Source organism: Euprymna scolopes, chromosome 35, assembly GCF_053919585.1.
Source record: "Euprymna scolopes isolate OS-2025 chromosome 35, ASM5391958v1, whole genome shotgun sequence".
NCBI classification, from domain to species: Eukaryota; Metazoa; Mollusca; class Cephalopoda; order Sepiida; family Sepiolidae; genus Euprymna; species Euprymna scolopes.
In genome coordinates this window covers 68,326,682-68,343,251 of record NC_136516.1, presented here as the reverse complement: position 1 = coordinate 68,343,251, position 16,570 = coordinate 68,326,682, and the positions used below count along the sequence as shown (strand labels likewise).

The 16,570-nt window shown below is 38.3% G+C and overlaps 1 protein-coding gene across 2 annotated transcripts in view; it reads left to right on the top strand.

The window, feature by feature from the left end:
* Positions 1–1,820: 1,820 nt before the first annotated feature.
* LOC145259900 (kelch domain-containing protein 4-like) overlaps positions 1,821–16,570 on the top strand; it is a 64,282-nt gene continuing 49,532 nt past the window's right edge. The window contains exons 1-2 of one of the 2 annotated variants that reach the window (XM_080117821.1): positions 1,821–2,050; positions 12,350–12,441. In XM_080117821.1, coding sequence (XP_079973947.1) covers positions 1,937–2,050; positions 12,350–12,441 — 206 coding nt within the window. In that variant the 5' untranslated portion in view covers positions 1,821–1,936. The remainder of the gene's footprint in view (positions 2,051–12,349; positions 12,442–16,570) is intronic. The other variant, XM_080117820.1, reaches the window with a different exon arrangement.

Here is a 16,570-nt window from a genome sequence, read left to right as displayed (position 1 = left end):
ATGACCATGAAAACGACAGTACTAGTTGTTCAGATTATGGACAGATAGACAGTGTAACAATTAAGGAAAGAGTTAATGCTATAAATCAAGAGGTAATAAAATTGGAAATGATGGTGAAAGCAAAGCCAATTGCCTTTCAGCTTGACAGTGGAGCATCAGTAAACATACTAAATGAGAAGCAAGTCGAAAATGGTAGAGTATCACTGGGACCATTAAAGATAAATTTAACGAGATCTCCAATTTACAGAAGAGTCCTACCGAGTCACATCCACATCCATATAAAATTAAAAGCGTGAGCAACTTCGCTGTACTGGGACAAAATAAAAACATTTATTAACATGTTTAAGAAACAGTAATTCAAATCATTTCAGCATCAAGGTTTTGCAACAAGATTTCATTAGACATAATCTTTGTTAATGAGTTTCTTATAGAAAAGGCAAAAAGTTCATGATTACAGATTTTCATGTTAAGAGGAAACACATATGGTTATTTTTTGGAGAGAAAAGAAAATCATTAATTGCTTAAGTGACGTGTGTGTGAGTGTACGTGTTGAATGTGTATGAAATAACTTGTGGAAAATAATTAATTCTCATTCGATATGGTACTTTTCATGCTGAGAATTTAGGTGTACGACACGCGTGCAAAGTTATGTTAGTGGTTTAACATCACACAAGGACAGAGTCAGCAGCGATGTTGTTTACTCGTAAAACTTCATCCTAGACTGGACCGATTTGATTTCCGCATACAAAAGCTTATATAGGAGAGTTCTAGAACATTCCAGACTATTTGTTGTATCACTGTGTGTGAAGCGTAACATAGTTCCTTTATTGTAAGTGTGTGGATGGGCAAATTACGACATTGTGTATTTACGCATTCTGAAATCCATGAGCGTTGACACAGTGATTGCTATGAGAATGTCTCTGCTGAAGATTCGTTCCGGCTGTATATAGTGGGCACTACGGGATGATCATCTTTAGTTAAGTATTACGTGTAATTATATTCATGCAGATATTCTACATGATTTATACTTGTGTAATATTTACATAAAAAGGTTATAGTAAACACAAATCTCTTTCTATATATATTTATGTATGCGTATATATATTTGTTTAAAATATTTTGCCTACCAAACTCCTCTGTCAGTTTTTTGTCTCCAGATATGAAATTTCATATATAGGGTATTCGAACACATGCGAATATATATATCGAACACATGCGAAACTTTATATTTTAATTTTAGCCGGGGAAAATCGGTGCAAAAGTGTGAACATTAAAGAAATAGAATTTGCAAGGGAAGGTTGACCAACGGCATTATGAATATGCATACGTAATATAATAGCTATTGGTTCATGTTTTAATTTTTAGTCTTGCAGCAAACATGTCTCCAAGCATTAACGTCAAAGGAAAAGGTAAATCGTAAGCTAAACGTTTTGATTTGGATTCTCAGTGGTGGTGCACGAATCAATTTTTTGCTTTTTTTTTAACTTTTTAAATCGTTATTATATATTGGGTCCAATATAATAATATAATAATAAATACGAAATCTGCATTAATCAAAATATCTAATTTAAGCGTATTTTACGTCCGGGCAATGCCGGACGGCGTGCTAGTTTGTTGACCACTGTTTCATTTTGTTGTGTATACTACCAAATGCTCACAAGTCGATGCAAATGATGTTTTTATCGTTTGGCAAAGATTGTTTGTTGTATATTTTGCTGATTTTCAATTTCTCTCAATTATCGCTAACAATGAATATATCTTGTGCTGTAATGTTTGCAAATTATGGAAGTTATTTTTGTCGGCACATAATTTAGATATTCACCGTTTTGGAGGCACGCGGTGTTTTAAAGTTGAAAAATAAAAACGTGTTTCTGGGGGTTTTTTTTTTGGTTGTTTTTGTCAAACTTTTCTGAAATCATAATATTCTTGCTTAAAGATGGGAAAGAAAAATAAGAAGGAGAACAAGGGAAAAGGCAAAGAAAAAACAGCGGCCAAGACTGAAAAAAAAGCTGGAAAACGTTTAAAAAAAGAACTGGAAGCTAAGGGTGAGGTGAGTTGAATGGTTTCGTTTTTGGTGATTTTAGCGACTTTTTTTTTAATTTTTTTTTTTTTACGTTTGCTGTGTATAATAAGATTCATCATAAACACTCAGTTTGAGTTTCGCTTAGAATATCATCCAAATTATTTAGAATAAAATGGGTGCTAGTGAAATGTGTTTCAGCATCACTCTCTGCATAAGTACCTACCTCACTTTTAAACAACTTATTTTTTCTTAAACATGTTTTAGTTATAAAAATAATAACAATGAAAAAGATAAAAATACAGAGTCGAACGATAAAAGTGTCCCATAAAGAAAACAACACTACAGCTTTATTTCAAAACGTTTTTTGAAAAAAATCAATTCAAGCAACTTGATTATGTAGTAAAGCTGACATCTATTCGTTGTAGCCGCCTTCAGTCTCAATCACCACCTTGATATATGTCCAGAACTGGGAAGATGCCTTTTCCACATGTGCTGGCAGAAGTTCAGCGAATACTCGGTGGATGGCAGTGATCAGGCTGGCTTTGGTGTTGTGGGAGGTCAGGTTGGTGATGTTTTCGATGTATGACCAAACGAAGCAGCCGAGCGAGTTCAGGTCAGGGGAGGAGGGGGGCTCAGTGAGAGAAGGGTACGAAATCATAGCACTCCTGAAGCCAAGCCTGGGTCTCTTTGGACTTGTGGGCCAGCGTCAAGTCTTGCTGCCACACCTAGGGTCTGCCAGCAGCCATCTGATTGTACTAGGGGATCACCACACTCTTCTGCACATCCAGGTACACTTTGGTGTTGACTTTCAAGCCGACTTCGAAGATGTGAGGTGGCATGATGTGGCCCTCACTTGAAACCACACCATAACCGTGGCTGGAAACTTTGTTTTCATCACCCTGGGTACGTCACTGTTATTTGTGGTAATCCAACGATGCATTTTGAGGGTGCTGGCAATGGCCCTGTTGTCATAACTTAGATTGGTAGAGAGTATGATTTGTACAGTAGCACATCTCTGATCTCACTCGTTGAAAATTGTGTCACTTTCAGACATGATAAAAGGGTCTTATCACTCTTGGGATTTATACACAACTGATGGTTAATGATCTGCAACAAAAAAGAAAACCAGTTTTCATCAAATGGAAATGAAATCATGTCTTTTTTTCTAGGGCGACAATTTTACCGTTCCACCGTGTATATAATCACAACCCTGTGCGTGTAGCGTTTTCATTTTTTATTATGTTTACAGAAAAAAATCAACAAAAATCGTACCTATTTAATCCAAACACTACCTCTAAGTCCGAGTTATCATTTAAAACAGGCAAAACACTGAAATAGAAACTAATATTTATTTGTAATAGTATAAAATGAAAGGGTGGTATTGGGGAAAGGGTTGGTCATATCTATTTTAACGATCTTAGTTGGTTACAGTCATTGACTAACATTTCAATGAACAATGCAAGCATAGTACTGAGCCATTTTCCATTCACCAAAACAAAATCGTTCAATAAATGAATTACTTAAAACCCATATGTACAATATGTAATGGTGAAACTGTAGTGAGGAAATGCCCGAGAACAGAGTGTGTATGCATGCTCACGCTGAACATCAATTGGGGTACAAGAATGCACTCGCCCAGCTACAATATAAGGATGACTCTTGAGTCATTTGTCAGTTGTAAATCACACATAGCATCAAGTGTGTCGAGTTGCAGTTTGAGAATTTGATGTGGTGAATTGCATTACACAGTGTTGGTGCATTATGAAGAGGTGATGTCTGCTAGATTGCATAAACTTCTACAAACACAAATAGAGGACCTAGATTTGCCATGTGTACTGGCACAAGCTCGTGCCATGTTGAAGAACTGCATTGAAGTTACAAAGTGCGTTGCAGTAGCTGCACAGGCATCACAATGCACACAGAAAGAGATGGATACACCCCTGAAATGTTACAACTCTGATGGACGCAATCATAGTCAAACAATTTTCTTCTGTTACAAGGCATTTAGAGGTACTGGTGAAAAGTCCTGAAAAACACTCACACGCTAATGATGCCAACAGCTCAATGTTGTCCAAGAAATGGACAAGGGAATGAGAACTCATTTCAAATCTCATCCATCAAAATCTTGTAAATGGTGCATTACCAGTGATGACTGTCCACATCAATGGAATACTACATAAAGCTCTCATGGACACAGGATGCAGACATATTCTGGTAGACAAGTCGTGCTGTCAAAGAAAGCAACTAGTGTGCTCACGGCAAATGGAGGTGCAGTGAAGTGCTGTAGAACTGCATCGATGCAAAGCTCACGATGACTATGGAAGTTCTGATTGTAGATGAAGATATATTTTGCTGCTTGGGTGGGACGCAATCAAGCAGTTGGAGGAAGTTGCTGTAACTAGTGCTGAACAGGTGATATTTCTGCTGTGCGATCGACCAAATTGTGCTGCCATCATGACAAATTACGTACATTGAAAGAGGGAGGGAAATTATATACAACCAAAAGAAAAATAAAATAGATCTTATATGATATATATACTCTAGTTAAGTTATATAAAAAAGGGAAATAAACCAAATAATAAACCTTAAATTAGTGTAATTTGGATCAGAATGTATCATTCCTTTTGAAAGTCTAAAATCTGTGCACCAATCAACGATGTCCAAATATCATTCAAAATAAGAACCTACCATTCAACACAGCCGTAGACCTTTTTACCTATTTGTTAATGAAGAGAGTTTCACTTTCTCCATCTTTTCTCCATAATTATCATTTTCATTTTTCAGATGATGTTGTAAAATGAATACGAACAAGGTGATCATATCCCTCGTATAATGGTTTGTAACCATAACATTTCTCTGTCTTTAATGCTGGAGCCCAGTTTTTACTGACTCAGCTTCCAGAACAAAGAACTGTCTATTAAGCATGCAGGCCATGTAGCCTTCAACTTCTATAATGGCCAAATAATGCTGCAATTATAGAAGGGATTATTAGCAGACTCCTACTTCATAGTCATGCTAACTATGCAGAGGTTGTTGCCAATCTAGAAACCTTTTTGAATCATCAACCAAATGAGGGATGCCTCATTATTATTGAAATGTTTTGACTTGGGTGTCAAATGCAAAATTTGGCTTAACTTCACATTTGTGAGGTTTGCCTTGTTAATCCTATCAACTTCAATGGTTTCCATTCCTATTACATATTATAATGTGCTATGAGAAGAACTTGAAAGCTTGTTTATATTCATTGTAAAAGTTATTAGCTTTTGAAATAATCAACATGCCTTGTTTTCATCTGAGCGCACACGTTTTTAAAACTGGAAAGGCTTTCTTAGTGTCTTCTTTCCAGCATTCACCATTTCCTTCACAAGGTGTATATATTCAATCAACATTATATAAGTTAAGCCTAAGTTAATGAATATTAATGCTCTGCATTCCCAGACCATCTTCAGATAGAAGGAAGTTCTAGAAGTTTTTCATGATGTGTTGAACTTCCATTAACTAAACTAGCCATTCTAGGTTTAGGGCCATATGAGTTAAATGCATCTGTGCAGTCTGTGAAAACTGAGATAACCTTGCATTGACTCTTTTCATCAAGAATTGGTCTTTGTAACTGAGTCAAAGTCACATCTAAGAGTTCAAATTCATGATAAATTTAGGGATTTTATCATTCCTGAATTTATTACCAAGATTAAAATTGTTCACAAAATCACTTGATGGCCCTGTTGTCATTATAACTCCAGTGAATTAAATCCGGATCTAGTATTCCAATCTCTTACTAATATTAAATAATATAGTCGTAAACAGTATGATCTACCACTCAAAAGGATCCCATACTCAGTACTCTTATGAGGCACATAAACCTCAATGAGTTAAAACAATTTCTCTTTTATGGTAACATCCAAAACACACAGCTTACTGTAGAATAATCAAAAGAACTGTGTTAGTCAATAACACACAACAACAACAATAATAATAATAGCAGCAACACTTACCAAGGGTCCAGCTTATGCACAAGACAGACACCAGATTGAGCTGGACTGAGGGCTTGTATTTATGTACAAGCATATCCAATCAGGTGATTCAGCCAATCACAATCCAAAGAATATACTGGCCCATGTGTGCACAATGGAATCTCCCATTGTGCCATAAATAGTTCTCCTCTTTCATGAGAAGTAACTTTAGTCTTTGTCAAGTTATCCACAACTTGAACGCTGACCGAAAGTCCACTACACAATCCAACATGGCGCTACGAACAGGATTCGAGACAGAAGATTGGGAAGACTATTTCCTCAAAGCAGGCATTGCTGCCGATTCCGCCAAGAGCTACGCTGCAACTTTTGTGAAGGAAAAACTGAGGAAAGAAAACCTTCAAGTAATGGATCGAGCCATGCTAAGAGAATTGGGAATCACAACAATGGGAGAAGCTCTGTCTATCCTTCGACAAGCCAAGGAGCCCGCTACCCAGACCACCTATGCTAAGGCACCAGCTGCCAGGCCTCCCCAACTTCATCTCGAAATGACCCCTCAACAATTCAGAAAATTTCGGATTGACTGGGAAGTATTCACCAGAATAACGGACATGCCAACTTCTCAGGCCAATACCCAGTTATACAGTTGCACTGATGAATCCGTTCAAAACGCAATCATAAATACGTACCCTAAGTTCTTCACCACCAACCCAGACAAGCTGCTAGAGATGACAGAAGCATTGGTAACTCAAAAATCAAATCCCATGGTCCATCGGATGACATTTGCATCTATATCACAGCATGAAGATGAACCCATCCAACAATACCTTGTTCGTCTTAGGTCCACGGCCATAGACTGTAATTTCTCATGCCCTAACTGCGATCACGACCTGTCCGACATTTACATCAAGGACCAATTTATCAAAGGGATATCGAATGATACGCTTCAGACCGATCTACTGGCAAAAGCCGGATTGCTAAAAACTCTCAACCAAAATATTTGTCATGCTGAGGCATTTGAGTCTGCACTACGGGACCAAACCGCAATGACTGATACCTCAGACATAGCTACAGTCCGGATGTCAATGTATCGGAAAAAAAAAAAACAGTGCTGTACGGACTAGCAGAGGCAATATTCGCACTAGCTCTACTGCTACTCACAACGATAACATTGCTGATAAAGAACCCCGTCAAACCTGCATAGGTTGCGGTAGTCACCAACACGGTACTCCAAGGACAAGTGCCCGCCATTTAACATGTCCGGCATGGAATCAAATGTGCAACACTTGTGGGAAACTTAACCATTTCTCAGCAGTGTGCCGGACAAAGAAATATCGCCCGGCAGTGATAAAAAGTCTTGAAGACCAAGAAGCTCCCATGAATACACTCATGGCCCATATCACATTCAATCAAATGAGGGGCACCATTATGACTACAGAAGGTGATCTGTTAACTGAAATAAATGCATCAGTAATCCCATTCTCACCAAAACCAGATCCCAGACAAGCTGTCAATATCCCTAGGAGTTGTAGTACAACGCTAAAGGTTTTTCCCGACAGTGGTGCCGCCATTTGTCTTGGGGGACCAAAGCATTTAATCAAAATGGGCCTCACAGAGATTAGTCTTGTCCAATCAAGAAAGATCATACGAACAGTTGGAGGTTTCAAACTCATGTGTCAGGGTTGGCTACCAGTTGAGTTTGTGGTCAGAGGGAAAACAACTAAACAAGCCCTCTACATATGCAAGGGCATACAACGGCTTTATCTCAGCAGAGCAGCCTGCATCGATGTGGGAATATTGCACAAACATTTTCCAAACCCTTTAGCAGACGTACATGAAGAGGTAGACACCGAGTCTAAAAAGTGTGTAGATCAATTGCCAAATCGCCCCAAAAACCTCCCTTTTCCCGCAACAGAAGATAACATAGGCAAACTTAAGAGCTGGCTCCTAGAAAAGTTTGCCAAAACGACATTCAACAAAGATGGGATATTTCCAGCCATGTCCGGCCCAGCTGCTCACATTCACCTCAAAGAGGGAGCAATCCCTAAAGCCAGGCATAACCCAATTCCTGTACCCTTCCACTTCAAGGAACCAGTAAGACAAGCCCTTTGGAAGGATGTAGAAAAAGGTATCATAGCTCCAGTACCCGTGGGTATGCCTACTGATTGGTGCAGTACTATGGTAATAACTGCCAAAAAGAATGGTAATCCATGGAGAACAATAGATTACCAACACCTTAACTCTCAATGCAAGCGAGAAACCCACCATACTGGGTCGCTATTCCAGTTGGCACTGCAAGTGCCACCTAGAACAAAGAAAACAGTCCTAGACGCTGTTGATGGATACCACTCGATTCTCTTAGACAAAGAATCTCAACCATTAACCACCTTCATAACTGAGTGGAGAAGATACATGTATCTTAGGATGCCTCAAGGATATGTCGCATGTGGGGATGCTTACACTCGCAGATACGATGAGATAATAAAAGATATCCCACGCAAGGTGAAGATAGTAGACGATACCCTGCTATATGACTCTAGCATTGAGGGAGCTTTTTATCATACCTTCGATTTTCTGCTCCAATGTGCTAAGAATGGAATTGTGCTCAACACCGACAAATTCCAATTCTGTCAGGATGTCGTACAATTTGGAGGCCTCCAGATAACTTCTTCAGGAGTGACCCCTTCTGAGTCCATGATACAAGCGATACAGGATTTTCCAGTCCCAAGGACAATTACTGATGCCAGATCATGGTTTGGGCTTGTCAACCAAGTAGCCTGGGCATATTCACTGGGTCCAGTTATGGTGCCTTTTCGGGACCTCGTCAAACAAAACTCCAAATTTGCTTGGAATCAAAACCTTGAAGACGCATTCAAAGATTCCAAGCAAGTTATAATTCACCTAGTCCAGAAGGGGGTAGCAACATTCGACAAAGACAGAGCAACTTGCCTTGCTCCAGATTGGAGCAAAGAAGGAATGGGCTTCCTACTCCTACAAAAACATTGCCAATGTACCATGGAAAAAGCCCCAATCTGCTGTTCCGAAGGTTGGCATCTGATATATGCCGGCAGCAGATTTTGCACGGATGCTGAGCGCAGATATGCACCAATAGAGGGTGAGGCAGCAGCAATAGCATGGGCATTGGAGAAATGCCGTATGTTCGTCATGGGTTCTCCAAACATCATAGTGGTCACAGACCATGAACCTCTGAAGGGGATATTTGGCGATCGTGATCTGAGCAAGATCCAAAACCCCCGGCTCTTTAGACTAAAGGAAAAGACCCTGAGATACAGATTTACCATACAGCATTGCCCCGGGAAGTGGCACAGAGGCCCTGATGCAGTTTCCCGCCACCCAGGGGCGATGGTGCAAGCCCTCCTCGATGTATTTCCAACAAAACCCTCTCAAATGGATATACTGGAGTCGAACAACATAAGCAACATAACAGAGTCAACAGCTTTAATAGCAACATTTGCAGACAGCAGTAATATAGCCATGATATCACCAGACCTAATTCAGTCAGCAGGTCGTGGCGATCAACAATATAACAAATTAATAGACACAATACAGCAAGGCTTCCCAAAAACACGTAATCTCACTGCGCCCGAAATCCGTGAGTATTGGGAGGTGAGGCACCGCCTTAGCACTGACAATGGTCTAGTATTGTTGGATCGAAGGATCGTCATCCCCAAAACACAACGAAAAAAGGTCCTACACTGCCTGCATTCTGCACACCAAGGAGTAGTCGGCATGAAAGCACGTGCCAACGAATCGGTGTACTGGCCAGGGATGGATGCATCAATCCGCAGTATTAGGGCGAATTGCATGGTATGCTCAACCATCGCACCTAGTCAACCAAGGGAGCCTATCATTCTAACACGATCCCCACAGTGGCTATTCCAACAAATCATCATGGATATTTTTTATATTGGAGATCACACATACCTTGCCTGCACAGATAGGCTAACTGGTTGGCTAATTTTATACCGCCTAGAATCAGGTCACACTACTACAACCAAATTGATGTCCATATGCCGACAACTGTTCCAAACATATGGTGCCCCAGAAGAACTCAGCACCGATGGCGGCCCACCTTTCACTTCCAGCACGTTCCAAGAATTTCTGAAAACATGGTGTTTTAGGCACAGATTATCTTCTGTTGCGTATCCCCAATCCAATGGCAGGGCAGAGCTCGCAGTAAAAACTGCAAAGAGGATTGTGAAAGGAAACACAGGCCCCCACGGTTCCTTGGACAATGACAGTGTTGCCCGGGACATCTTGCAGTATCGGAATACCCCAATCCAAAGCATTGGCCTATCACCGGCTCAATTATTACTTCACCGTCGACTACGTGACTCCATCCCTTCACAGCCAGTCCTCTACAGGCCTCATCCTGAATGGGTGTCAGCGGCACAACATCACGAGGAAATGCTCCACCACCGCAATGCAAAAATAGTAGAAAGATGCAATAAATATACCCACAACCTTCCACCGTTACAAGCTGGTGACACTGTAACCATCCAAAATCCAGTCAATCGCAGATGGAACACAACGGGCAAAATCATCAGTTCCCTACCAGATCGACAATACCGAATCAGGGTTAACGGATCCGGAAGGATCACACTGAGGAACCGCCGTTTCCTCAGAAAATGCGAACTTAAGCCTGCACCAACCCCAATACCAAGTGCAGCACTAGGACCAACAATTCCCTCAAGCGATACTACATTCTTGCATCTCCCACTATCTCCCTGTAATAGTACATACACAGCAACCAAACCCCAACAACAAACCACACATATATCCCCACGCTTTCGATCAAGGATTCCCCGAGCTCTTTCTAGGTTACTACCACACAACAAACTAGGCCTAAAAGAGAGATACACCTCTCACACAACCCAGCCTACTTGTGGGGGGGGGAAGAGGGGAGATGTAGAATAATCAAAAGAACTGTGTTAGTCAATAACACACAACAACAACAACAATAATAATAATAGCAGCAACACTTACCAAGGGTCCAGCTTATGCACAAGACAGACATCAGATTGAGCTGGACTGAGGGCTTGTATTTATGTACAAGCATATCCAATCAGGTGATTCAGCCAATCACAATCCAAAGAATAGACTGGCCCATGTGTGCACAATGGAATCTCCCATTGTGCCATAAATAGTTCTCCTCTTTCATGAGAAGTAACTTTAGTCTTTGTCAAGTTATCCACAACTTGAACGCTGACCGAAAGTCCACTACACTAACTTGTAAATTTGCAAAACAAAGGGCACGTATCACATTCTCAAAGGATGTCTTACTAGTCAGGATCTCTCTCCCATGAACAAGTATCAACACAAGCCAAATAGTGACAGAAGACTGCAAACAGGATATCCTTAGAGTCTCTCAAAATGTGAGATTCCTGAATAAAACATATATCCACACCAAGGTGCTGGAGGTCATGGAAAACTAAAAATCTAAAAGTCCCTGGCCATTCAGTATTGCTAGCTAATATGCTAAGTCCAACTAAAGTTGAACTCCTGAAATGAACATAGAACAGAATATTGATGATCCATATTAACTGTGATAAGACTATCACAGGACAGATTGTTAATGCCTAATGGAAGTGTTAACTTTATTGCTTTATATAAGCAGTGGTGTATTTTTCTGGAGACTTTCTCAACACAATATTTTTTCAAAATCTTAATTTTAATAATGGCAAACAGAGGCGATATCTTTAATGTGTCGGAATAGAACTAAATGACATGTTCCTTTGCTGGATTTTAAAATTTGTTTAAAAGGAATCTATCATCATCATTGTTATCATCACCATTATCATCATATTCTGTTTAACATCTCTTTTATATGCTAGCATGTGTTGAACAGCTTTAAAAATTGACTTCCAAACTAATCTGTCTCTCGTCAGGTCTTTATTTATCTCTCCTTTTTCTCAAGTCAATCATCACTTCCTCTCCTATTTTCTTTGGCTTTTCCCTAGGAACTGAACCTGCTACCTCAACTGTTCTACATCTACTAACTAAAAAAAGCTCTCATCCATTCTTTCAACATCGCCACACTATCAAAGTCTCCTGTTATGAACACATCTGTCCAGTGATTTCTATTCCTTTTTCAAATGTAAAATGATTTTGCCTTATCACATTAGATGTGATTGCATTGTATTGAGTTGGTATATCCACTTTATCCATTTTATTGTTTTCAAGTAAATTAAAATAAGAGATGACTCCCAAAGAGAGATAATAAACGAATAAATATTAAATAAACATAATAAACACAAAGCAACCATGATTAATTGCAAAAATAAAAGAGGCAACTAATAGCTAATGATCATATGATTTTCTATTTTGTTTCTATTAGGAGGATATTGAGAAATTGATTGCAGAATTTCAAGAAAAAGACAGGTTAATGAACCAAGTTATTGTCGAGAAATGTGACCCTCCAAGTATCAGGTGAGTTCAATCAAAATTTAACAAGCACGTTACAGGTTGTGTTGAGATATGACAACCAGTTTTTCTGGAATGGTGCATGAATCACTAGTCGCTCCCTCTTGGACAGAGTGCAAAAAAAAAAAAACCTAATATGCCCTACACTGTCTGCCAAGCTCCAGCCTCTGTTGCATCCCTGTACTTCTTTTACAAGTATTTCCACAAAATGTATTCCAATAAACTGACTGCACTTGTACTTCCACCTTTCCATAACTTGAGAATACTCCAACCTACTCGACTATCAGCAAAATTGCATCCATTTTCTGCATCCCTAGATACTGTAAGACTCTTTTCTTGAACGATTTGCTTTTGGAATTCTCTTTTTGTTTCCTTGACAGCATCATCATACAGAAATGTAATATAAACAAACAAACATTTTATTGCTCAACCCCCAATCAATCTAGCCCCTCTCACAGTAGCCGCTTATCTTTTAGTGACAATGTCTTGTTTGGGGCGCACAAAATAAAAAAAAGACAATGGAGATGGATGAGAAATCAAATATGGAAGAACTTCTTGGTTTAATAGATGTGAAACAGTTAAGGTAATGGTAGCAGAAAGCTAAGGAAAACAGGAGAAAATGATTGGGGTGGATTTGAAAAATAAATGAAGACCTGGCCAGAGAAAGGTCAGTTCGAAAGTCAGTTTCTAAAAGCCAGCATGTGAAATGGATGTTAAACCAAATACGAGGATGATCTGTCTAATCTAATAATGTTTGTATGGTTTTTATTAACATATCTTGCAAAAGAAAAATTTTTAATAAGTATCGAAAATCAGTAATTGAAAAAATCTGGTTAAATAAGTAACAGTCTGATTTTGACCAAAGTTAACACTCTTATACAATTTAACATCACAAGTGTATTTGAGAAATTTTATCACCGCACAAGCAGAAGGGCCTGGCATATAAAATCAACAGTAAACTCTTTAATAAGACAGGGATGCTTTTGAAATAAATGTCTTTGTTTAGAGCACAATTGAGGCATGATACTTGACTTTTGCATTTAAAACTTTAATGCCAACCATTATATATAAAAAATAATTTTATAAAATCAACAGTAGGTTCTCTACAGTGTAATGTAGACTACAATGTATTGTGAATTAAGTCTCTGTAGGAAAGTATGTGAAACTTCCTCTTGAAGCACTGTGGTGGGCCCTCAACTAGATCAGGCAATCAATCGATTTGATTGAAAAATGGTCGATTTCACTGATTGATGAAGTGTGAAACATTTGTTGATCCTCGTTCAATCCCGAGCGACATCAAGTCTCCTTGCTAATATGTTAATAAAAGCCATATTATTAGATTAGACAGAATGTTGCAGAAATGTTAAAGGATGCAGGTGAAACAAATCAGATCATAAAAGAGAAGCTGGGATCTTAATAGAATTGTTAGATTAGACAGACCATCATCATCTTTGGTTTAACATCCATTTTAAATACTTGCATGCATTGGATTGCTTTTAGAAATTGATTTTTAAACTAACTTATCTCTGCCCAGGTTTTTAGTCTTCTTTCAAATCCATCCTTATCAATTTCTGCCATGTTTTCTTTGGCCTTCTTCTAACATTAGTTGGCTGAAATATTTTTGAGATTAAATAGGATTATTTAGATTAAATAGAATTTGCTGCCCGAAAATAACATGATCATCATAACTTTAATCTTAAAAGAATAATAAAAGCCCCATTAATAAACATTTGAAAATAAATAAAAAATGACTTGATCTTACATTAAATACTCTGAATAAGTTGATAAGCCAATTATGGAAGTCCTCTTGTGTGAGTGTGTCAATAACCCTCATCACAGCCTCTTTTATCTCCTCAAGTGTTTCATAATAACAGCCTCTAAGATTTTTCTTGAGCTTAGGGAATAACCAAAAGTCACAAGGAGCAAGGTTTGGACTATAGGGAAGATGAGAGCATGTCTTGATGATCATCTTGATCAAATAGTCTGTGACGAGGATGAAGTTGTGGATTGGTGCATTGGGACAAACTTCACGCAAATCTTCTGCATCTACTGTTCCTCGCGAATAATTGTGTGTACAGTTCTCACACTGACATCAAAATGTGCACTCATTGTCTCTATAGGCATATGATGATCCTTCTCCATGAAATTCTTTATTTGGCCAATCCATTTTGGTGTTCTGACTTCCTTACTTCTCCCATACCTCTCATCATCTCACAGACTTCCTGCCTTCCTTGAATCTCTTATGTCACTCAAAAACTGATGCTCGATTCATGCAAGATGATCTAAAAGCAGTCTGAAGCATTCCGGACATTTCTGTGGTTGTTTTTCTAAGTTTAAAACAAAATATTGTATATGATTCTTTTAAAGTGGCTGCATATCCAGATTGCATTTTTGAAATTTACCATCTGTGACAATTAGGCTTTAGTAGAGTGTATTCCAATTCCTGCTGTAGCTGTTCTGTTCATTTAAATCTGAAATCATAAAAATTGGTCAGTCATCTCATAAGATGTATAGCAATAGTTAAAGGGTTAAAGAGTGAACAGTAGTCAAAAGGACAATATAGTAATCGATAGTAATGGAAGTTCGGTAAATTTGTTAACTTAAGTGGAACGGCTCATCATTGTTTATGTTGGACTTGAAGACAACCATATTATAGACAGCTGGAAAGCAGGAAAACGGAAGACAATTCCACAGATGTGCAGTTCTAAGAAAGAAGCTTTGTTCATGGAATCTACGTTTAGGTTTAGGCACAGATAAAGAGTGGGGGTAAATTATTAATAGTGTTTTTAGCTAGACGAGTGTTTCTTGTGAAAGTTTGGTGAGGGGGGACCATAGATTGAAGCTCAGTCGAACACTTAATAAGACTTTCCATTGTTTCATGGGCAATTATTAAATCATCAGAATACAATAATTCTTACATACAACTCGGACAGAACTCTCTGAACAACACTTTTAAGACACAAATGAAAAGAAACAGACTTTGATGTACTTCCACGTTAACATTAAAGCTGTAATGAAATGTGCTATTAATTTTGATATGACTTTGAACATTTCTGTACATTACGAGTGGTTGGTGATGGTTCATTTCAACCAACCACTTGCTTGCCCCTAATTTATGCAAAGCATATGAAACAATACTCTGCCAAAAGCTTTCTCCAAATTCACAAAAGCAAAATATAGGTTTTTCTTCATTTTTTTTTCCAAGATATTTCTCTTGCATTTCATAACTCTTGATACCAATCATACTTTGCACATAAAACCAAACAGCATTACATCTATGCTTCTTATTTGCTCATAAATTATTCTTTTGGCCACGTTCAGGAACTGATCCATCAACTTAAGTTCTCTGTAATTACCTCTATCCAGAAAATATCTTTTACCCTTGCAATAGTTCACAATTGTGTTAAGATCCCGGCTCCTCTTTTATGATCTGATTTGTTACGTCTGTTATCGTCTCAATGCCTGTTTCACCTGCATTCTTTAACATTTCTGCAACATCGCCTGAGAATCCTGTAGCCTAACTCTTGTTTCTTTTTCAATTTTTAAAGCTGGACTAATAACTGCTTCTCCAGTTCTTAGATTTTCTCAGTTCCATGAAAAAAAAACTCAGTATTCAAAACTCTCTCGATAGTATTCCTCATCATGCTTATTTGTTGTTAACACTCCATGGTCATTTCAAATGCACTTATTCCCAACAATATCCATATTTGTCTTTCCCATCTGTTTAGTTATTCTGACTACGAAATATTTTTGGTCATCCCCTTGTAGTATATTTGGAAACTTAGTCTGCTCAACCTCCATCTTGGTTTTGTAAATTATTTTTCTTATTGTGCTCTTTACCACCAGATACGTATCCTTATTTTTTTTTTTTTTCACTCCATCATTTCCATTTGTCTTTTATATATTTCTCAAATTTCTAATTCTAACCTATTTGTTGAGGGCCCTTTTGTCCACCCACAAGTCTGGTCTGTTACTTGTAAATAACTAACTTCAATTTCTTCCCTTGTTCTTCCACATTTCTGATGTGCTTTCTAAACTCTCGTTTCATGTTTTTCATTCAACATTCACGTCCTACATTTTTTAATGGACTCTTTACTTCCTCTTTACTTTGTGACCTTTCTTAAATTGGAAGTCA